This window comes from Electrophorus electricus, chromosome 16 (genome assembly GCF_013358815.1).
Source record: "Electrophorus electricus isolate fEleEle1 chromosome 16, fEleEle1.pri, whole genome shotgun sequence".
NCBI classification, from domain to species: domain Eukaryota; kingdom Metazoa; phylum Chordata; class Actinopteri; order Gymnotiformes; family Gymnotidae; genus Electrophorus; species Electrophorus electricus.
The window spans coordinates 9378876-9402181 of NC_049550.1; the positions used below are offsets into that span (position 1 = coordinate 9378876).

Here is a 23306-nt window from a genome sequence, read left to right on the forward strand (position 1 = left end):
AGGTTTTCAAAGCACTTCATCACGACTGATGTGAGGGCGACAGGGCGGTAGTCATTGAGGTCGGAGGGTCGAGGTTTCTTCGGGACGGGGACGATGGTGGATCGCTTGAAGCTGGACGGGACGATACCGAGCGTCATGGAGAGACTGAAGATGTCGGTGAATACCGGGCTAGCTGATCTGCGCAGGCTTTGAGGACCCTCCCGCAGATACCGTGTGGTCCCATCGCCTTCCTGGTATTCACCCTTTTAAACACTCTCCTCACGTTACTCTCCGTGATGAGAGGGCGCTGTTCTATGGTGGGCCCCGCGCATGTACCATTGGCTGCGCCGATAGTGCCATTTGCACTAGCGCTGCTAGTATAAGTGCTGTTAGCACTAGCGCCGTTAGCATTGGCGCTGTTAGCATTAGCGCTGCTAGATGTAGCCTCGAAGCGAGCGAAGAATGTATTCAGCTCGTTCGCCAGAGACTCATCCGCACTCATCATTCCGGAGGGTGGGCTCCTGTAGTCCGTGATCGTCCGTAGTCCCTGCCACAGGGATCTAGAGCCACTCTGCTGGAACTGTGTCTCTAGTTTCTTCCCGTAGCGCCGCTTCGCCTCCCTCACCGCCCTGCGCACTCCGTATGCTGCAGACTTGTACTCGTCCATGTTCCCGCTGATGAGCCCCGCATTGTAGGCAGCAGTGCGAGAGTTCAGAGCCTCGCGGATGGTTCTGTCCACCCAGGGCTTCTGGTTGGAAAACTTCTTGGTGGTAATTCTTGGGATCGTGTCGTCCACCAGTTTCCCAATAAACCCTATTACTGCCTCCGTAAACTCGCTGACATCATCAGTGCTGCGCCGGAACATGTCCCAGTCCGCGTCATCCAGAGCGTCCTGCAGAGCGGCCACCGATTGGTCTGTCCAGCGCGCGACCTCCCTCTGAACCGGAGCTTCCCGTTTCAGCCTTTGTTTATATTTTGGTAGGAGGAAGATGGCGACGTGATCCGACTTACCAAACGGTGGATGAGCTAGTGCCTTGTAACTGTCCTTGTATGGGGTGTAGCAGTGGTCTAGTGTCCCATTTCCCCTGGTGGGAAAGGTTACGTGCTGGTAGAGGTTGGGCACTGCACGCTTGAGGTTAGCGCTGTTGAAATCCTCAACCACAATAAGTGCAGCGTCCCGGTGCTGTGTCTGAAACTGTGTGAGAGCCTCATGAAGTTCACAGAGTTCAGTGTCCATGTTAGCCTAAGGTGGGATGTACACGGTGTTGATGATGACCGAAGTGAACTCCCGGGGAAGGTAGAAAGGACGAAGCTTGAGGGCGAGCAGCTCCAGGTTGGGTGAGCAGGAGCGGGTGAGAGTAACAACATTGGCATTGTTACACCAGCTGTTGTTTACCATCACACACACTCCGCCGCCTCTCGACTTCCCCGAATCTGCCGTCCTGTCCATGCGGTGAACCGAGAAGAACTCGGCCGGCTGGATAGCGTGGTTTGGTACCGCTGGGTTCAGCCACGACTCGGTGACGCAGAGGAGATTGCAGTCCCGAATGTCCCTCTGGAACTTTATCCTGGCCCGGAGGTCATCGAGCTTGTTGTCCAGAGACTGGACGTTGGCTAGCAGGATGCTAGGTAAGGGAGCTCGGTGTGCCCGAGCCCTCAGCCTGTTCCTGACGCCGGCTCGCTTCCCTCGAGGCCTTTTCCTCGCGCCGCGTCTTTTGGTTTCCCTCAGGATCTCCGTCGGCCATCTTGGGTCCGGGGTTACAGACGGCTTGAGGTGAGTGCTATGTAGATTAAGAGAAATAAGGGCGTCTCTGCTGTACGAGATACGCGCCGTAGTGTGTAGAGAAGGGCTGCGGAGAAATCAGGGGTAGCGGGAAGAGCGAAAAAGATAGCGAAAAAAGTGCCAGGTGTGGACGAAGCAGTCGTGACGGCAGCCGACCTCACCGGCGCCATAATGTCTCTACTTTCCTCTCATACTCCTCCCTCAAGGACACTTTGGGAAGACCCCCAGCCAAAGAAATTCCTCTGGTTGACCACTGCAAATACAAGTAAGACCCTGCCTCCTGAGAGAATATGCTGTATGTGAGCATATTGAAGCAAAAAAGAAAATTAATCAGGCTGTGTGATGGCGGCACAGGTAAGTAAGCAGAGAGCTTGCACCCCAATACAATACACTAACTGGCTCCTTGAAGTTTTAAAGAATTTACGCCAGCGTATCAGAAAGCATTTTAGAGCAGAAATAAACATTCTTCCATCTGTTGGTTCTAAAGTTTGATACCGAATTACATTTTAAACTCCGTGCTCATGGACTCCATCATTGATGACAAACTGCAAGTCTTTTGGCGATTATTTTAATGTTGAGGGTGTGGTGTTTTACATGATACAAAGTTGACAGCAAACGTGAAAGCAGTTTCATTGCTGCATTGCACTTCAGTGTTGTGAAAATCTCTAGGCCACATAAATCACAAAGGTCTTTGCCACCTGTGAGGAGACTCGCAGCAGATTTAGTGGAAGAGTGTCTGTTCAGTTTGTGCAAGTTTCATGTGTGTTTGGTTGGGCAGTGGTAGTTCAGTGTTTAAGGTACTTGACTGCCAAGTTGCCACTGTTGGGCCCCTGAGCAAGCCCTCAAAAGCTGTACTCAGTCAAAATTGCAAGCCACTTTGGAGAAAAGCGTAAATGTTCGAAAAATATCTCCTTAGATTAATGTTATGTTTTCTTTTTAAGAGTGAAGCCTTTTAAACTTTAGACCCATTTTAAGACCCAATGATGCATACAGAAAATTCTAAAGGGAATTAACAGCATTTTCTTGGTGCCTCTGCCTTTGTTTCAGGTTTTCTGGTCATCATGGATAACTAGACTTTTTAAACCTGGCAACATCCCACCCACTGATAATACATCATCTTTATAAGCTCTTAGGTGCTAAAATGTTAAAAGGTTCGTCTCTATTTGCTGATCCTCTCTCTCTCTCTCTCTCTCTCTCTCTCTCTCTCTCTCTCTCTCTCTCTATTAGATACCTGTTCAATTTTCGAGGGGTAGCAGCCAGTTTCCGCTTCAAGCACCTATTTCTCTGTGGTTCCCTGGTGTTCCATGTAGGCAAAGAGTGGGTGGAGTTTTTCTACCCGCAGCTCCATCCCTGGGTGCACTACATCCCTGTCAAACAAGACCTCTCAGACCTCGGGTGACCGACAACTCCTTCATCCCCTTTCTCACCCTCTCCATCCTTGTAAACTGATTACAGCAAGTGCATTTTGGACTATTACAATACATGCATGACATGGAAGTCTGTGTTTGTCATCAACAAAATCTGTAAAATAGTATGCTTTATTGTCATTGTATTCTACTTAAAAGACTATAAAGTAAAGGATTTCATAATTAGAATGGAAATTGGAATTAATAATAATCATCTTAATTTATCTCGAGTGTTTGCAAAAAATCCTCAGAAATAGTTTTGTTTTTTTTGATACAGAGATTTGCTGCAGTTTGTCAAGGAAAATGACGAAGTAGCAGAGGCTATCGCAATAAGGTATCAATAACGCACAAATCCCAGAAGAACAGTTTTAAATCAGATTGCTGTCCCAGTCTTTTTCTTAGTGTGGTAACATAGTGTAACCTGCTGTTTGCCTCTAGGGGGCAGCAGTTCATCGAGGATCACCTCCGTATGGAGGACGTGACCTGCTACTGGGAGAGGCTCCTCACTGACTACAGCAAGCTGCTCCAGTACAAACCCAAACGCAAGTCCAGTTACAGCCATGTCAGCAGCAAGCCCAACAGGAATGAACTTTGACCTGCTGCACTATACTACTCCATAAAATGGAACATGTCATGATTTCCTTCATCCGGCCATCTAATTCGCACATATTTTTGGTGCTGGTTTATATGTGCAGGAATTTTTTAACCAGTGTGCTTCAGTGACCCAAAAAAAAAAAAAAAAAAACCTATGAAATGAATGTGTAATTTTATGAATTCTGTCTCAATAGAATGCAAAATATTGTTACATTAAGATAGCGTTGTTTTATTTTTGTAACAAATAGCCACAATTCTGTAATTTTTAACTTAGCTGTCTGATCTGAGACCAGTGTCATTTTTTAACCTGTTCTGGAGGTAGTCAACATCAGCAAGAAGAAATTAAGCTAGTTTTTGTTGAGAATGTACTGCCGCCTTCTGTCCATTAAGTGGAAAAGCATCCTTATGAATGTAATGCTATGTTTAGTTTTTAGTCTTTGTCAGTGGACACTAACAACAAATCAATCACTGTAGGAGGGCTGTAATGAATACTAGTAACATTTGGTTTTAAGCAGTTGCCAAATTCAACATGTAGGTGCCACAGAAACATGAATGTGATGCATGTTAATTTGACCCTGCAAATCACATCTACAGTCTTTCATATAGAGGTTGTGATCTACAGGCATATGGGCACTGAATAGGATCTAATATTCTAAAATTATGTTAATAGGTCTTAGTTTGCGTTTATCACTGTCAATGAATTAGATTTTCACTGTCAATGAATTAGATTTTTCACTATTTTATCACTTGAACAAAGGCAGGGGCAGAGTTATTTGAGCAGTTAAGGTACTGGACTAGTACTGGACAAGCCCCATCACGGCCAAGTTGCCATTGTTAGGTAACTGAACAAGGCCCTTAGCCCTCAATTGCTTGAATTGTACTTGGTCACAAATGTAAGTTGCTTTGGATAAAAGCATCAGTTAAATGCCATAAATGTAAATGCAGCAGGCCAAAAGCCAAATTAACAATAAATGGTTAATTGCAACAAGACGTTTTGTATTTTGCCTACAATAGCCTTACATTGTAGAATGTTGCTATTTGATGTGCTCATGTAGTGTTTTTATTTGTTAATTCCAGAGGACGCGTTGTCCTCCATCGCTAGGTGGCGCTATTAGAAAATGACAACAGGAAAGCGATGACTAGCAGACGCTGAAGGTGTGTTGATTTAGGTAGAAGGTAAGATTGCGAGCTACGTTTTGTATCTATATAACTAAAAATCTAAGATTATATATTACTATTTTGTAGTGCCGTGGCAGGATATTTAAGCTTAGATGTGTCGGAGCGATACTCGCCAGGTTAGTTAGCTTGCTAGCTAACCTACCCAGCCAGAGCTTTACTTCCAGAAGGCGGTTATGTGGGCAGAAAGCTTTTATGGTCTGTGCTATCTGGACCCTTATGACATTGAGTGCTATGATTGGTACATGCTGTTGTAACTAAAATAACGTTTATGTCATTAACACTTAACTTTTAATAACAAAACTATCCTGCGAAAATCTTCTGTAGCTAGCTAGCTGCTACAGTAATGGAGAGAATGGAATCATCTAAGTTGATTGAGAGAGGGAGAAGGATATTGCGATAAAACCTGTTTATCGCAACTTGTTGTTGGTTTTCTTTTACTTCAAAAGTAAACCAGCCTGCCCGTGGGGCAAGGGACCATGACTGTTGAACTCCTGCGGGTCATTTGTGGGTCTGCCCTTCCCCGAGTACATGCAGCTGACAGCGCCGATTCACAGACTGCTCTTAGCAACTTACCAATACATGTGGGCAAACCCGAATTCCCAGATACAGGATGGGATCGCATTAAAGACCTGTTCGACCGAGGGTTAGTCTCAGTGTGTTCTGAATGATGACTGAATTTTGCTGTGCTTGAAGGGAAATGGTATGCTTAAAGAGGATTACATTTGACATAACATACCATGAAACAATTGCAAAGTTGTGTAATCACTGAAGATTGCTGTTACTTTGTAGATTACTTTGTAGCCCAGATTCATAGTTGTAGCCCAGATTTCAAAATTGGGATCACATGCTTTACCATCAAGTCTTGGGCATATTTTTGGGATTTGTAAGCCTGCATCTACCTGACTTTGACCATTTACACACTGGCCCTAGAAATGGACAGGCTTACTCAGAGGAGCTGAGAAATGTGGGAAGGAGCGCAATGATGGCAGCCTCGGTGGGGCTGCTTTACGGAGGCCTGCCTGCAGCACGACACGCCCGCGAGAGGTTCATCCACCTCAGCCAAGCCGAGCTCTATCGAAGCAGGGTGGAAGCAGTGGTAAGGACGAATCAACACAGACGCGGACGTTGATGTTGGGCAGATATCACTGGTCAATGATGATTATGCATTTTTGCATGCTGAATCCAAATGTGTTTTCAGAATTTCTCCATCACATAGTTTTTTTTCGTGCAATATACTCACTCGCATGTCATTATATATAGTATGAAAAAGTGGTACCAAGGAAAGTGGAGCTTTTCTATGTTGGTAATTCTGGATACTGAAGAGGCATATACCTGAGGCTAAATATAGACCAAACTCATACATGCTACATTTTAAAAGTATGCCTCTATACATTTTATTGCAATAACAGCTGTTTTTGAGTGATATCTAACTAATGTAAAATTCTGTTGGCCTCATGATATAAAAAATCTAAAAACATTGGAATTCAGCATACTATAATTCAGCAATGTACTATAAGGTCTACCTATTTTTGTATGGAAAGCAAGAAAAAGTTCAAATGTTGTCCAGTGAACTCAGAAATATTGATTATTGTGAATTTCCACTTCATTCTCTTTCAGGCAAATGAGTCAAGCCTAAGATAGAAAGGGAATAAGAAAAGAAAGCCAAAAAGTCTATATGCTTTTCACAAGAACATGTACAACAGAACTATCAGTTTCCCAAGTATTGATCAAAGTCCATCATTACTTTATTCCAACACTGTAGCGGCATGCTGTAATGTAGGTGATCTGTAAAAGACTGAGAATGAACACACACAATACTAAATGTTGATCTACTGCTCTCCAAAATCATCCAAAGAGAAGCATTTAAGAAAAAAAAAACATTCCTGTGCAACATTTCAAGTGAATGTGTCTCTGTATGTTTGTTTATGTGGTTGTATGTGTCTGTGTGTATGTATATGTGGTTATGTGTCTGTGTGTGTATGTGTGTGTTTTTTCTCTGCAATATTAGAAGTGTTTGTGAACCCGCAACCACCATGTTAATTTAGTGGCAACATAAAATTGCAAACTACTGCCATTTTTCAGAGACAGGCCCAAGGGATCCACCCTGGAACTCCTTTAGAAATCATTAAACAAAATCGCTGATGTGTTTTTGACATGCTCTGATTTGGGTCTCAACTCCTTAGCGCTCGGCCCACAATGCTGCCATCCGGGGTTTCATAAGGTACGGTTGGAGGTGGAGCTGGAGGGTGGCTGCGTTCGTCACCCTTTTTAAGTGAGTTCTTAAACACACACAACGTGCGCAGCCGGAATTCAGCCGTCTCGCCTGTGAAGGCCAAATTTGATGCCCTCCCCTGTCTTCCCAACAGCACTGTCAGTACTGGACTTTCTGTGTACAGAGACAAAAATGCCTTGACCCATTTCGCCCTGGCCGGTGGTAAGGGTCGTCTCCTCCACATTTCTCCACTTTAATTTCCTACAACTATTATAGTTGAATTGCACAGTGTAAATGTATGTATGTATGTATGTATGTATGTATGTATTTATTATTTATTTATTTTTAATTACATCTTTTGATGTTCAGCAACATAAATGAGACCTCTTCTTTTGTGTGTAGCTGTAACCGGGGGTGTGTTCCGGATGAACCTCGGGGTCAGGGGATTGGTAGCAGGAGCAGCTATTGGAGTTGTGTTAGGGTGAGTAGAGATGAGGGATTGGTGTTCTGATTTCCAAAGCAGTAACGTTTCTTGACTGTGTAAGAAGCAGTGGTGTGGCGAATGAAGACTGGGTATGCCATGCTGTCACGCCCTCTTGGGAGGCTTCTCTGCCCTGGAGCAACTCTGAACCCTCCTCCTCTCACATAGTCGCCCTTCGCCCCCCTCTTTCCATGGGCGTTCTATTGCACAGCTGCACCCTCTCCCGCAACCCTCTGTGTTCATTTGCATCCCGTCTTTCTCTCTTTCCCTCTCTCTCTCACTCACACACACACACACACACACACACACACACACACACTGCCAGAGGTACCCATGTGCCATCCAGAAGGCCCAGAACTTGAGGGCACAACAGTGAGGGTGCCTAATCCAACAGCTGCACAGTATTTTTTTTTTTTCCCCCCATTTCATTTCAGTCCATCCCCTTGTCTCCTCCTCCTCCCCCTCTGCTTGGCTCCGTCCGTCTCTGTTCTGGCTTAGTGCTGAGTGTGGACTCCCCGCAGCTAAAACACAAACAAAAAAACCCCCACCAATTCGGGCCCATCCACTTCTCTAACTTTGGTGCCGAGACAGCTCATCTTTTCCAGCCAGGGGCGCTGTTGTTTTTAGCCCCTCCGATCCGCCACTCTCCATGCCTGGAAGCGCTGGCACGTGAGCGCTGGCTTGCACCCGGAGCACCTGACGGCAACGCGAGCAGCCCCAGCTCCCGGCCAGGTGCAGCAAGGCGGCCGGCCGAAAGAAACCAGGCAGCTAATCAAATCGGCACATCACGCTCCAAATAGCACCAGGCTCTGGGAGTGTGTGTGTGTGTGTGTGTGAGAATGGATGTGTTTGAGTGATGGCTAGGCAGATATGTGACTCCTTAACGAATGTGGTAAAAACCTCATTAGCTATCCTGCTGAAGCCAACTGACGTGCAGTGACATGGTTGCAGCATTCCTGCTGGGGTGTTAATCGTTGGCCTGCAGAAGCTGAGTGGAGAGACCATGCGTGAGAGAAGACGGCGAGAACGCAGAGAGCTGTTTGAGCTGAGGGTGGCCGAATGGTACGTTCCCATACCACTGAAATGCCCCCTACAACAACAAGAAAATGTCAATATTCAGCTTCAAGTCTACTTTCCTTAGAAGTGTCTTCTTTTGTAGGAATGCACGTCTGCATCTTACAGATGACCTGATTAGTGAAATCAGTGGGCAGGACCAGATTACAGAGGTTCACCTTCAACGAATCGAGGAGCTGCTTAGTCAGTCTAGGAACGAGGACAGCTGATGACAAAAACCCTGAATGTAGTAAATGAATTAAGTTATAACTCATTATGTATGTAAACATGGAAAATCTTAATGCTTGGCTTTTCATTGGGAAAATGTATATTTGAGCTCAAAACTAAAATGACACTGAAGAAGAACGTGGAGGATATGTCACAAGTTCAGCACTGGCCATTCATTTTGTGTCTTCTATGCATAAACGCCTATACTACATTCAAAGCCTTGTCCCATGCGTTCACTAAATATTTACTTGTCACCAAAACACAGAATATAGTTTTTTTCTTTTTTTTCTAATAAGATGCAGTATTTGGAAAGCATTCTCATGTGTGTATAAGATTTGGAACAGCTTCAAAAATGTTCAAGTTCAAGTTTGGTTTATTCGTCACATACATAGTCATACACAGGATAACTCACAGTGAAATGGTTGAGTGCTCTGTCCAAACTGAGGAAAAGAAAACGGGTGCATAGAGAAATATAGATATTCTACATATGTGAAATATATATATATATACAAAGAGAAATATACATATTCTATGTAATCCAAAAATGTAATCCAAAACGTTTACAATTCTAAAATTTCTAATCGGTCTGAATCACAAAGGCTTGTGACAAACTTTAAGCTACAACATTATAGACCCCTTACCATGCCAATTCATTGGAATAAAAATTGTGTGAAGGGAGGGATCGTACCCTGAGCTTGTCAGATCCTGGGTCAGTGTCTGCCCCTTCTGTAAATAAGATATGATAGCAGCTGAGGTTCCGTTCCAGACATCACATCTGCGCTTTGGAACAGAAAACCAGCAATAGCTCAACAGTGCCACCAAGACTACTAAATGTGGTCTGCACAGTGTTATTCTCTAAACGGCTTGAAAACATTTCATTTAAATTTTTCTAGACGCCAAGAAATTTTTTAAGGAATGTTTATATTTGTAACAGTTCGCACATATTAATCAGTGGAAAAAGATTTTGGTAGTTGGTAAAAGGTAAACCAAAACAGTTTAAAGTGACTTTTCGTTAAGAGAGAGACGTTAGATATACCTGTTTTATGTCACGTTTTATTGTGACAGTAAATGGACAATAATATAAAAATGGCAGCATTCAGGGTGGATGCAGTGTGGCTTTATTGTAATACTCGGAAAGCACTGGTAGATATTTTTCAACTTAATGAAAATACCGTAATATAGTGTCAAACATTTTAGCAGATCTGAAAGTAACTTACTAACCTATTTACTTAGTTATATGACGTGTAACTGGATAAACAGATTAACATTAAAGATTAGAATAATGGTTTTAAATGATTCCTTGAAAAAATCCAACAAAGATTGGAAAAACAACCATAAAACAGTTGTAAAACAAGAATTTAAAAGCAACACGACAAAATAAAGTTTATATTTCCACTAAATTTGAGCTACATTTTTCCAGCCATTGATAACCAGGGAGCTGAAAGATGCCTGTTTATTATAAACATAAATTGTTCTCAACGCGACTCTTTAAGTTAGCGCCACCCACTTTGTCCTACGTCATCAGCCGGGGTCGCGCGCATGGTCGAGTGTCAGAGCGTGCCGGTCGGATCTCAGGAGCAGGTGCGATACCGGGCTCGGCTAGTTCGCCGGCAGACCTCTTTAATGAACGGTACAATGGCTGCGTCGTCGAGCAGGATTATGTTAGGACCTCTTGTAGCCGCTATAGACCAAGGCACAAGCTCCACTCGTTTCTTGGTAAGTTCGAGTTTGTTTACGAGCTAAGAGAGCCCCGTGCCCTTGACACGCGTGGCTCGCGTGTAGGATACGTTTGCGTGGACAGGCGTCTGTTTTGCCTGGAGTAGCTAAATAAACCCAATCTCATAACAGCTGGCAAGTGCCTACCTAAGATAGCTAACTTAATTTCTTTGACAAAACTACAGATCTAAAAAAAAAAAAAAGTTACTTAGTGCTAACAAGCTCCAGAGGCTGTTTAGCCAAGTGTTGTGTTTAATGTGGAGAGAAAGTGCTCTGATTGTTCATCGAAGTTAGTAGTAACTAGTAAAGATTTCAGTGAAACAGAGTGGCGATAGCACATCCACTGGTCTGTCTTGGGGGGAGACTGGTGAGCTGTGCAGTTAAATAACGTGTGCTGATCTGAGTCGAGCTTTTCATCTTAGCTAGCATGCTAACTGGCTGCATAATGACGCGTTGCCAGCATGGCGCGTGATCACACGCTCAGCTAATTAACTCGTGGAATCCTTTGAGTGCCACTGTTGCTGCACTGAAGTTAGTCTGACAGTGTAGACATGTTTTTGTAACTAAATGAGGACGTAAGCTCCCAGAAAGAGAGAAATTTGCTCCGTTTGTGCTATTGAAATGACCAGGATAAATAACATAACATTTATTTTTGTTTGTAATGGTGTAATTTTTGAGTTGTTAAATTGAATCTAGCTCGTATAATTAGCTAATTACCTAGTTTTGTGAGAGTAAATGCAATGCGGTGTACAGTACGTATCAGTATTACACTAATCAAGATTGTGGGATCACTTCAAAGTAATTAAAATGGGTGCAGTCGTATAGGTCAGTGCAGGTAACACCCCCCCCCCCCCCCCCCAGCGTATCAAACAACAGTGTAGTAGTTTGGCTGTAGTGCCAAACTCTCTCTTCTGGACATGGCACTTAAGAAGAGAGTCCCATGAATGTTGCTAGCTGCATGTGTACAGGGATTTGACACTCCTTTGACACTGCTATTATGAAACAATTGCAGTACCAGTTGGATAGCCTAGGAAAGTGCTCACTGTCATACAGCACACAGATTTATGATGAGCTTGTATGTAGTAAATCCCTTCTATATTCATATTTGCTAACCTTTTGAGCATATTTGCTCACCTTTTGAGTATTAATGTGCTGGGGTTAATTTAGCAAGCAAGGCTTCAGAAGGTAATATGGGTTTCATGAGACAATAAAGCCTGGAAAGGACGGGGCTTGTTGGTAAGAGGTTGTTGGGTGTGGTCAGTCCTGTGGTGTGGTGTGTTACGTCTGCAGTCCAGCCATAAGGGGAGGGGGTGATCTGAAGATGCACCTGTTGGGTAGTCTGCAGCCAGGTCAGATGATGCTCATCAGAACAGAGAGATCTATTTAATCGGTGTCAGTCTGTGTTCTGTCTGCTTTCAACATCAAAATTATACTCGTTTTGAAAAATTTATACCCAATAGATTTCATCAGAAAAAATTTCATATACAGTCAAACGTTTATAAGAACATTTAGATAGGAATAAAAAATGAATCTGAAATCAATCAGGCCTCCCCCCTCCAGTTTTGTCCCCAGTTTTGTCTCCTGCCTCGGTCCTAATTTGTCTTTCCATCCCCTAATGGACACCTACCTTTTTTCTTTCCTTTATTGCAGGTATTCAATGCTAAAACAGCAGAACTTCTTAGCCACCACCAAGTTGAGATTCAGCAAAGCTTCCCTAAAGAAGGGTGAGTCTTCATATGTCATGAGTCACTCCAAACATTCCTGCAACATTCCTCCTGGGAGATATGGCTGTAAATAACCTGTTACATCATAAATATAATAAAATAAATGGGCATGTATATGTTTTAAGAGTGTACTTCACCCTCACTAATGTTGAATGAGATCTTCAGGTGTTGCTTGAGCACCATGTAAATGAGATCACACCCACTAATCGTTCTATTTTTGGGGGTGCGGGGGGAAGGAACGATACAGTCACAAGAGCACTTTTACATGAATGCATATTACCTATTTGGAGGAGCAGAACTGCTCTTCTTTCAGTTACTTGGTCTGCATGTTCCATGTACCTAGCTCACTTTGTTTATACTTCCTCTCCTCAGCTGGGTGGAAGAAGACCCCAAAGAAATTCTCCAGTCAGTGTATGAGTGCATGGATAGAACATGTGAGAAGCTGACCCAACTCAACATTGACATCTCCAACATCAAAGGTACCCACCACCAGTTGGTTTTTTTTTTTTTTTTTTTTCTGCTGGTGTTTATAAGTTAATTTGCAGACTTTTCCGGTAGTGGATAGGTTTTTAGGATCTGTGGAAAGGTGGATGGTGTCGGCATGTCCGCCTTTCTTCTTCTTTGCTGGTTTTCTTAAACATGGCTTGTCCTTTGTTCATGCTGGCATTGCCATATTCTTTGAATTACTTGCTACAATCTCCTTTTAGCCATTGGTGTGACCAATCAGCGAGAAACCACCATTGTCTGGGACAAGGAAACAGGAGAGCCATTTTACAATGCAATTGGTGAGTGTGCTTATCACACAGATGATTGCCCACTCTTAAGAACCAAAATATACCTTGCCCTGTGGCAATGTGGATGGTAAAATGTATGCTAACTGAAATGCTCCACTATACCTGTTCAGTATGGCTTGATCTACGTACTCAGTCCACTGTGGAGAGACTCATCAACAGAACGCCAGGCAGGAACAAAAACCACCTGAAGGTAGGAAAGCTGCCAAGCCCTTTGCAGACCTGTCATAAATGAAAGCTGTGTGTGACACAACATGACAGCTACTGGCAGTGCTATATGACTGGATGGGAGTTGGCAAAGACTGCCTGATTCCATGTTACAATAATATGGAAGCCAATACAATATGTATTCTAATTTGAAGTGTTTATATTCTTTAAGTTATGTTAATTGACATCGCATGTCTCTGGTATGTTTCTTTAAAATGCTGTGTCAGTTTGAGTTAATAATTGTGATTTGTAACTGAATCGACTCCCGTCTCCATATGCTGAAAACAAGCAAGGTTCAGCTTAGGCTGGCAATTGGCTTTTAATCAGTTCAGCATTTTAATTTTGTACACTTGATTTCCACCACCAGTCACCCAGTTCCCACTTATAAGCATTTCATATTTACCTCATGTGCACAGAAAGTGCATGTCACTATTACTCTGATTCTTTCCCATGCTAGTACACTTGCTTGGTAACCTCCGTGCTCTCGTCTACAGCACAAGACGGGCCTTCCCATCAGCACCTACTTCAGCGCGGTGAAGTTACGCTGGCTGATGGACAACGTGGAGGAGGTGCGCAGAGCCATCCTCTCTCACAGGGCCTTGTTTGGCACAGTCGACTCCTGGCTCATATGGGTAAGACCAAGTCTGCTATCTGCCAAGTGCAGGGTTGCGTACCTTTTTTTGGAGGCCTTGAAAGCTGAAGTCAAGACAGCAGTCGGGTACTGAAATCAACACCCCTAAATAATTAGTTTTCACTGTGGTACCTCTTACAATTTAAGGAGTAATAAGTCATTAAGGATAACTGGGGATAAAGTGTCAATCCAGTGTCGGTTCTAGTGTCCCTAGTAATCTAGTCCTGTCACTAATTATATGTCGTCTCTTTTTTTTAGTGCCTGACCGGAGGGGAAAAAAGTGGTGTTCACTGTACCGATGTGACCAACGCTAGCAGGACCATGCTCTTCAATATCCACTCTTTGGATTGGGATCCAGACCTCTGCAAGTAGGGCAGACGCACACACGCATAACATCGCTTCTCTTTCTTTGTTTCGCTGAATTCTTACTTGTGCTTATATATCTAGTATTTTTATGCTACGTTTGAACAGTTGAATTGTTTGTAAATCTGGACTGTTTTGTTTTAGATATTTTGATATACCAATGGAGATTCTGCCAAAAGTCAGGAGTTCCTCCGAAATCTATGGTTTAATGGTAAGCTATAGTGTCCTTTTTTGAGAAGTAAATCACTTAAAATTTTGTATTGTACCCTGAAGTAATAATTATATACTGGACCTCTGCAAGTGTAAAACTGTACTTTCAATCTAAAAACAACGCAAGTTTGTAAGGGTGAACTTTCTGTAGGAATGCCTTTTAAATGCATCAAAAGAGGCCCCTAGCCCTTTCCTTTTGACAGTATTAGTAGAACATCATTTACATTGATGCTGTTTGCGTCTGGGAGTTTTTGGTGGAATTATTTGCCCTGTGGAAGGTCCTTCCTTATCACAATTAAACCTCCTATGTCTTATTGTCTCTTTGGGCTCACTGATAGAAAATCAGTTCTAGCCTGGTGAGTAGGCCTTGACTATACCCTGATTTATTAACTTCATCCTCTCAAGGGGGAAAAAAAAAACATCTTTTCTCCCCCTGATTGGCTTCCATGTCCCTTTACAACATCCAGTCTTGAGGTGCATTTCCAATATGTAAACAACATTTAATCACCTCACCAAAGCTGTGCTGTGGCTTATAATAAAGGGGAACATGGATTTGGTGGTGCACGTGAAGCCCCAACGTTTTGGCTCTAGTTGGAAATGCACCGTATCGCTGGCTTGTGTGCTTACAGGGCATAATGGCTTTGCACCACAAGTATAAATTTCACCCACTGTTAGCCACCAGTAATTCATTGGGATTTCTTTGTTTTGCTTATTTATTTGCTTATTTGAGGGCATTTCCTGCAGTGGTGGCCATGCTGTCGTACTCTCCCCTGTCTCTTTGCATGCTCATTCCCTTTCAACAGTTCACTGGTGTTTAGGTTATGAAATGGAGGCTTTTTGCATGCTTTAGCCAATAATGTGGGAATTCTGAATTCTTGTAAAATGATGCTGGAATGTAGCATTGTGATATTGCTGGTTCATGAATTCATGGTTCATGTAACTTGGTTTAGTCTAAAAATTTTGGGATGGGAAGTTTTGTATGATTCGATGTATGCAGTGAACCAAAAATCATTAAGTCCAGATTTATCATATCTTTTCTTTTAACCATAGACATTATTGTTCAAGCAGTTTTGCAAAAAACAAAACAAAAAACAGTAGTTGTTTTAGGAATGGCATCATAGTGGGAGATGGGTTGGAGCAACACCCTGGCACTAAATTAACACACTGGACACACATTGAAATGATACATTTCCTGGCAACAAGGTTTTGAAGAATTCTAGGAAGAATACTGGCAAAGGCATTTTGGGGTTGCATGTATTTACTGCCTCTTTTATTTATTTATTTGTTTTTGTTTGTTTGTTTGTTTGTTTTCCCCCCTCCCTCCCCGACAGAAATCTGGTGCTCTTACAGGCATTCCAATATCAGGGGTAAATTACATTTCTCCTGATTTCACACAAATTCTCTTATGGGCATGTACCTTGTATCCACACTCTAATGTGATATGGAATGTTTGTCTGTTCTTCTCAATAAAGTGTTTAGGGGACCAGTCTGCCGCTCTTGTGGGTCAGATGTGCTTTCAGGACGGTCAAGCCAAAAACACGTAAGGCTCATCTAAGTTCTGCTTGTGCTCAAGCTGATGTTTTTTTTCTTTCTTAACGGAAGTCCTTCTTGAAATGCCAAATGCTCTGTGCTTGAGTGACACTTTTGCTGCTGGGAACTGCTGCGGTTGGCCCATCCCATGTCCCGTGTGATCTAAAACTTCCCTTACTCTCATGCAACCATGTATTATGCTTCTCTCACACCAGGTATGGAACTGGCTGTTTCCTGCTCAGAAACACAGGACCAAAGGTACCAGTCACGTTCACTGTCTAACGCATTTCCCTGTATTCTATCGGTTGTCACCCAAGCTCACTGTCCTCCCATTGGTTTGTTCTGCAGCCAGTGATGTCAGACCATGGGCTCTTAACAACAGTGGCGTATAAGTTGGGGCGGGACAAGCCAGCCTGCTATGCCCTGGAGGTAAGACTGTTGCTGCCACCATTTGAAACATCTTTGTTCCTGCAGCCTGAGTGCACCCGTGCTAACTGTTGACTGGAATGTTTATTCACTCCTTACTAAGGAAAAGGAGTAGCTCATCCATCTTTTACCTTCCAGATGGAATCTGAGGAAATTCTCACAAAACTGTCTACATTCAATGACTGAATCTTTTTCTGGGTCTATATATGGTCTATATATTGTGTCAGCCGTTTTCCCCAGAACTCAGTGGTCTTTTGAAATAACTCCTCATTGGATGAAGTGGAAACGTTTGTACACAGTCACTGACCTGTTATCAGTCCTCTTCAGGGTTCGGTTGCCATAGCAGGGGCTGTTGTGCGTTGGCTGAAAGACAACCTTGGGATTATCCAGACTTCTACAGAGCTTGGTGAGTGTGTAGGTGAATAAATTAGAGAATCGGTGAGGAAATGTCCAACCAACTCCTTGCTTGGCCTAGCATTAACCGACTGACCACTTGACTGACATTACTGGCACGCAGCATGTTAAATATATATGCACTAGTGAGTGCAATAGAATCCTAGTGTTTTGTGAGCACCGGTGTCAAGAACTATATACAGACCCGTGTGTGTGTGTGTGTGATTTTCTTTTCCTCTAGAGAAACTGGCTGCTGGTGTAGGCACGTCTTACGGTTGCTACTTTGTGCCTGCGTTTTCTGGCCTGTATGCCCCTTACTGGGAGCCAAGCGCCAGAGGGTATGTGAAAGATTTCTGTTTAAATGCACGGTCAGAAGTCTGTGTTATAATACAAGACTAACACACAAATGGCACACCGTCAACTTTGTGTCAGTGTCATGACGCAATACCTCTGTCTTGTTATTTGAACTGAACATTGTTTTTTTGGATGCATTTCCTTTGCTTCTCTCCTGACAGAATCATCTGTGGTTTGACTCAGTTCACGAATAAGAGTCATTTGGCATTTGCAGCCCTGGAAGCCGTCTGCTTTCAGACACGAGAGGTAGCCTCATCCTTCCGTTCTGCTCAGCATGCCCCTTTTTGGGGTTCAGTGAAGCTAGTCTCTCCTGTTGAGGACATAATTGACTCATGTTTGGTTTATTCGACTGGTTCAGATCCTGGATGCAATGAATCAGGACAGCGGGATTCCTCTGAGCCAGCTGCAGGTTGATGGAGGAATGACGTCCAACAAACTCCTGATGCAGCTCCAGGCTGATATTCTCTGCATTCCAGTAGGTGAGACATGCAGCAAAACCTCACACAGATATTAGCCGATTATCCATCCTTCTGGCCATCTCTTATGGTATCTGCATTGTCCAGAGGTAAATTCCAGCCTATGTAACACTTTAATAGTGTGGTAATGAAAAGTAGCCTAAACCACCACGGTGGGATCAGAGGGGAGGTGCCTCTTCTACAGTGCTGGAGGGAAATGTCTAAAGGCAATGTTAAACCATTCATGTTCATTACTTTGGATTAATTATTAATCTCACAAGAGCAAATGTTATAAAAGCACAGGTTTGAAACAGCTCTCATTGCCTGTTTGTGAGTCAGTACGCATCCTGTATGTAATGTCAAGTTTTCTGCAGCAATTTCTGGCTGTGTAACTGTTTTTGTGTGTGTAGTGAAGCCCTCCATGCCAGAGACTACAGCTCTGGGAGCAGCTATGGCTGCAGGAGCAGCGGAGGGAGTCAGTGTGTGGAGTCTGAGTCCCGAGGACCTCTCAGAGGTCACCTCTGAGAAATTTGAACCCCAGATTAACCCAGAGGGTATGACCACCTACTGGCTTGTATTTAGACAAGTGGTATCAACCTTTGACCTTGTAGAATTATGCTATATGGTGTAAACAAGTGATGTGATTCTGTACTGTTGTGTTTTTCCAGTTAACGGAGTTTCTAATTACCCAGCAATCTCCATCATTATCCAGTTAGCCATTACCTTTCATGCATGGTGGCAGTTCATAGTGTTTTGCACAAAATAAGTGTGTAATAGCAACAATGGAAATAAAGGAATTAAATTTTAAAATATGCAGATGTATATAGAAATCTTTTGTTCCTGCTGTGGCAGTGTCAGGGTGCAACATGTATTTTTAAAAGAAATTAATTTCATTGCTTTAATTCACAACTTTGAGCTGTAATCGGGTCACATATGTTGTTCACTGTGACCATAGCTTTTCAATTGCTGTTAGTTTTTCCTGTGATTTTTAGAGGTTTAAGAATCATTCTGCACAGAGTTTAAAAAATTGAGCATTCCTTCTCTCTCTGAACAGAGAGTGAATTCCGGTACGCTCGCTGGAAGAAGGCAGTGCAGAGAGCCATGAACTGGGAGACCACAGAACCAGTTGTCAACGGAAAAGGTTTGTGCCCCGTCTTCTTTCCGTTCTGATTAAAGAGCCACTCAGAGACATGTACAGGGAGCAAATAACAGGATGATCAGACATTCCACAATAAGGAAGCATTTAGCAGTGGTCTTAAACACAGAAATTGACCAAATTAATTTTTTCTAGGTAATCTAGCATTTCATGAAAGTTCATAAATGTTTAACTGGTAAACTGCTAGAAGAGCCTTCAGTAGTACTGATGTTACATGAAGCCTTTTCTACAGACAAGCAGCTCGTGGGTGTTAGGTTTTCCTGGGACGCTTGCTCATTTTTGACAAACAGTTTAAAAACACTAATTAGTAATTACTTATTTAATTGGTAACTAAGTATATGATCTGTCAACAATTCATTAGTTATGTGCTCGCACCTCTCATAAAAATATGCAGAAGTTTCAGAACCCAAGTGTGAATGAATTTCATAGGTAAACAAACATCGTGGCCTGGGCAGTAGGCAGCGTAAGAACTCTTCCCACAGGACATGGCAGGGCAGGCGAAACCTTGAGCATTTGTACCAGAGCGTGTAGCAGCTTGATTGTCGCCAAACTCAGTAGATGCTCACATGTTCCCCTTGTCTCCTTCTCTCTCTTTGGTACTGCGTGGACGCGGGTCCTGGACACTCTGCAGCGGACGCTAGTATCTTCAGTAGCGTGCCCCTCGGCTTTTACGTTCTGGGTAGCATGTTTATGTTAATTGGAGCAAAATATATTGCAGGTCAGTGTGTGTTGTCAAGGTGTGATTGAACGAAGCTTTATGCATTGGTAAATGGGTGGCTGTATGTTGAACATTCATACTATGTAAGATTTGACACTGGACACCTTGACTAAAAACGGCCAACATTTGTAAACATCCTCTCAGTTTGACTCAGTTTGAGCTTTTTCTATAAAACGATTGTGCCATGTCATACTATCAAAGGTGCCTGATAATGACATGTTTTAGAGACACGTGTAGATGTGGATATCTAAAACACTTTGCACCTTCTTGTGGCTTAAATCCTACATAGTATCATTTTGACATGTATGTGAGCCCAGTATAGCCCAGTCCCAAATGGCACCCTAAGCCCTGTGGGCCTCCTCAGTCCACAGTTGCATGTGGAAGACTCAGATATCGCCACGAATATCGCATATACATGGTTACCCATTATCACTATCGTGCTTTTTAAGTGCAAATTACTTATTTATTATTAGCTAATATTACATGTTGTTGTTATTACTTAACAACTAATAATCCTTACCAACTAATAATACATTAGCAGAGAACTGCGTTAAAGTCCCATTTGAATATTTTCCTATCTGCCATGATGCTCTGATTGGTCCTCATCTGTATCTCACTACTGAGCCCGCATCGTGGGGGTCCTTAACAAAGGGTGCAGTAAGGACACATAGTGAGCACCCCTTTAATTGCCAGAATGAGAACTGGGACAGGTCTACAGGCTTGCGGTGCTTGTGTGCTGTTGTGGACTGCAGGCCTGCGAGTGCACCGTTTGGGGCTGGGCATGTGCGTGTGGAAATGCTGGGCAGATGTTTGAATTTGTATCTCATGCCCTGCTCTGTGTCCATCTCCTGCCTACATCCCACCAGTGTCCTGAAAGACACTGCATTCTCTTCCTTTGTCACTTTTCATGCTCAGAATTCCTCTGTTGAGCTTCCTTAATTGATTCCCTATTTTAACTTTCCATTTTAGACCTCTGGTTCTTTTAAAATGTTGCCACTGTTCTTTGAGTTGTTCATTAAGCAAACCATTTATGGTTTAAAAAAATATTTCTCCCCTTCAGATAACACAATAAAACAATTATTTATTATTTTTAAAACAGGCCACAAATAAACTCGAATCCTCTTCCAAGTTGGAAAATGGTGGAAGACAACAGGGTCTCAACTCAAAGGTCCAGTGTCCTATCGCTATGGTAACACATCCACGGACATTCCATCCATAACTGTGAGGCCATCTGTTTGCAGCAGTTGGAAAACTTTTCCCAAACCTTTACAAACCTCTTTATATGAGCTATAAACAAAACAGGAATTCATCCCCCACTCCCTATATGTGTATGTAACTTACCGTAGTAGCAAACTGTGATGATTGATTCTTGCAGAGGTGGGTTTGTTGTTTGGGGGGGGGTGTTCTTTGTTTGTTTTACCTGTCTCTCTCTGCTCTGTACCATCAGAGATCCTTTTCTGTTAGTTGGTGATGTATACAATAAGAAGTCATGTTGACTGTGCGTTGGGCCTTTGTCTACATTTTGAACTCTAGAGAAACACTGAAAGCGAGCAGCTGCTTGTGCCGTTTAGTCTCTGCTTACCTGCGTTCAGAGTTGCGGAGAACACTCAACACCTTCCTCTCCGCCGTACTATGTTTGTGAATTTGAAGCAACTAACCATAGCATTAGAGATCACTATTTTTCATAAATCTGTGAAAGAGATCAACGTTTTGGAGCACTTTACTAAAACTTATTTGCCATACTTATGTACTGCACTGTATAAAGGAAGTTTAATCCTTTTGTAAACTTTTCTTTTATTTAAGAATTTTATGCTGTTTAACCTACTGAGAAGGTATAGTGAATTATACACAATAGCATCAGATATCCTTGATCCAAAACACTGTGGATACAATTTGCGCCAGTCTAGGACCAGTCATGCCAACATTATTAGGACTACAAAAATGAGTGAAACTGGCTATAGGTCAAGGGACAGCTTCTGCAAACACATCAAGAACTGTCCATATGATGAATATGCACAAAATGTGTACATCTATCAATTTGGCTGATACACAAACAATATTAAAGTACTGGTATGGTATTTTGAGTCAATGTTCTGTTCTCCCTGCCAGAAGATTACAGGTAATGACACCATTAAAATGTTCAGTTCTTTTTGTTTTTTTAAAAGTTAGTAGTACAGTAAGTACAATTTCCTCCTAACAGAGAGCCATTTGTGCCTCTTACACTTTTATTGGTTTAATTTGTTTAGATTTTGTTTTCTTAATTTTTGTTTAATTTTATATTTTAGTGGTACCTGTGGCAGTAGGAGTAATGAATGGCATTACTTTTCATAGTCATTAGAGCTGTCGCCTCATCATAATTGAATTATTACCAGTCCTTAGTCCCTAGACACTACTAGTTGTGCTTTCTTTAAGTGGTGCTTCAGCTAGTGGCATCACTACCACTGGTGTAACAACCGCCGTCTTATTGTTTTTTGTTTTTAAGATGATTCGTTACTGTTGAGGGAGTTCAAACAGACGGTATTGTTATGCTGTTAAGTTGCTGTCTTGAGGAAGCCTCCAAAACTGCTGGAAGTTTAATGGTATAATTTTGTTAAGTGACATTTTCCACCTTTCTATTTGTATCTCAGATAGAAACTGGAACAAGTTAAACTTTGGAGTTAAGATGTTCTGCTCCATTTTGGTGTGTCGTGTGTATGTTACACATGATCACTTTCCCCTTTTTCCCCCTCCTCATTTTTTTGATTAAGCACAGTGCCAATTAACATGTCAGTAACAGTGATGTAAAATGTTCACATTGCACTTCCTTTTACACAGAGCCAAACAGTTTGTAGAGTTACTGAAGGTCTTCTTTTTTTGTGTAATTTACTATAGATTTGTAAAGGGACATTTTTGAGAGAGTATCTTCAATCTAAATTACTGATATTTTTAATTATTTATTTTTTCCAACATACTTGAACTGACCCTTACACTGTTATAAAGCATAGCAGTGGCCAGTATTACTGATCCCCTCATACTCTTTTGTTGTCTTGCTGTGAATGTTATCTAGATTTTGCATAAATCACTCTAATGTTGTAATTGATGGAAGTTAAAATGGTGTGCTCTCTTCATTAAAGGTTCTGGTATTTACATCTTGACATTTCATTTTTTCACAGTAGTATCTATCTGTAAGTCAGATGTGCTTTAGAAACAGCTGCTTTAGGAAGGCCGTGCTCGCTGGCTCTCGGTGTGGGGGTGTGTGTGGGCATGATCTGGAAAAGTTTGTAGATGAATGAGCCTCTTTATCCTGCCCTGTTGCCACCTACAAATATCCATAAATAGTCGATGCAAATTCATTATTGTGAGAGTCCAGTTCATTACTATGTAAGCACGAAAGGCAAAAATAAATTGTAGAATATGCAAAGGGAGTTCTTGTGATGGAGATTAAGATGAGCAGAAACACATTTGATGGCTTCTGCCACGGCATCCTCAATAAATGTGTAAAGGTTTGATTGACAGCACATAAATTCAGGAGTCCATAGTGTAAGTTTACAAATGCACTGTTGCAGGAGTCTAAAAAGTGGTCAAATAAAAAATTTGATGCAAAGAAATGCCTTGTTCAAATCCAATTCCTTTTACTGTCGCATCACAAGCCATGTGAGTGAAAAGCACGAGGTCCACACGGCAGTGTAGTTACAACACAATACACATACAAGGAATATACAAGCTGTGTAATACAGT

The 23306-nt window shown here is 42.4% G+C and overlaps 3 protein-coding genes across 4 annotated transcripts in view; all 3 read left to right on the plus strand.

Moving 5' to 3' along the window:
- The window catches only part of poglut1 (protein O-glucosyltransferase 1), an 8888-nt gene extending 4141 nt beyond the window's left edge, over positions 1-4747 (plus strand). Inside the window, exons 8-11 of the mRNA XM_035534816.1 lie at positions 1969-2027; positions 2990-3157; positions 3446-3502; positions 3607-4747. Of these exons, the coding sequence (XP_035390709.1) occupies positions 1969-2027; positions 2990-3157; positions 3446-3502; positions 3607-3763 (441 nt within the window). The 3' untranslated portion in view covers positions 3764-4747. The remainder of the gene's footprint in view (positions 1-1968; positions 2028-2989; positions 3158-3445; positions 3503-3606) is intronic.
- A 102-nt stretch (positions 4748-4849) lies between these two features.
- timmdc1 (translocase of inner mitochondrial membrane domain containing 1) lies at positions 4850-9132 on the plus strand. Its single transcript, XM_027031028.2, has 8 exons — positions 4850-4938; positions 5388-5584; positions 5872-6037; positions 7125-7213; positions 7308-7375; positions 7556-7634; positions 8586-8696; positions 8794-9132. The coding sequence occupies exons 2-8, from the start codon at positions 5418-5420 to the stop codon at positions 8915-8917; spliced, it is 804 nt and encodes a 267-aa protein (XP_026886829.2). The 5' UTR covers positions 4850-4938; positions 5388-5417; the 3' UTR covers positions 8918-9132.
- Positions 9133-10445: 1313 nt separating this feature from the next.
- gk (glycerol kinase) lies at positions 10446-22717 on the plus strand. Of its 2 annotated transcripts, XM_027031031.2 has the most exons (21): positions 10446-10631; positions 12282-12355; positions 12728-12834; positions 13063-13140; positions 13260-13339; positions 13848-13985; positions 14243-14352; positions 14492-14558; positions 14896-14913; positions 15889-15924; positions 16030-16097; positions 16303-16345; positions 16436-16516; positions 16841-16919; positions 17148-17244; positions 17422-17506; positions 17619-17739; positions 18126-18269; positions 18770-18856; positions 19503-19589; positions 20689-22717. In XM_027031031.2, exons 1-21 carry the CDS (start codon positions 10455-10457, stop codon positions 20697-20699), a joined length of 1788 nt encoding a protein of 595 aa, XP_026886832.2. In that variant the 5' UTR covers positions 10446-10454; the 3' UTR covers positions 20700-22717. The 2 variants fall into 2 exon arrangements, with proteins under 2 accessions (XP_026886832.2, XP_026886833.2); XM_027031032.2 differs by lacking the exon at positions 14896-14913.
- Positions 22718-23306: the final 589 nt, after the last annotated feature.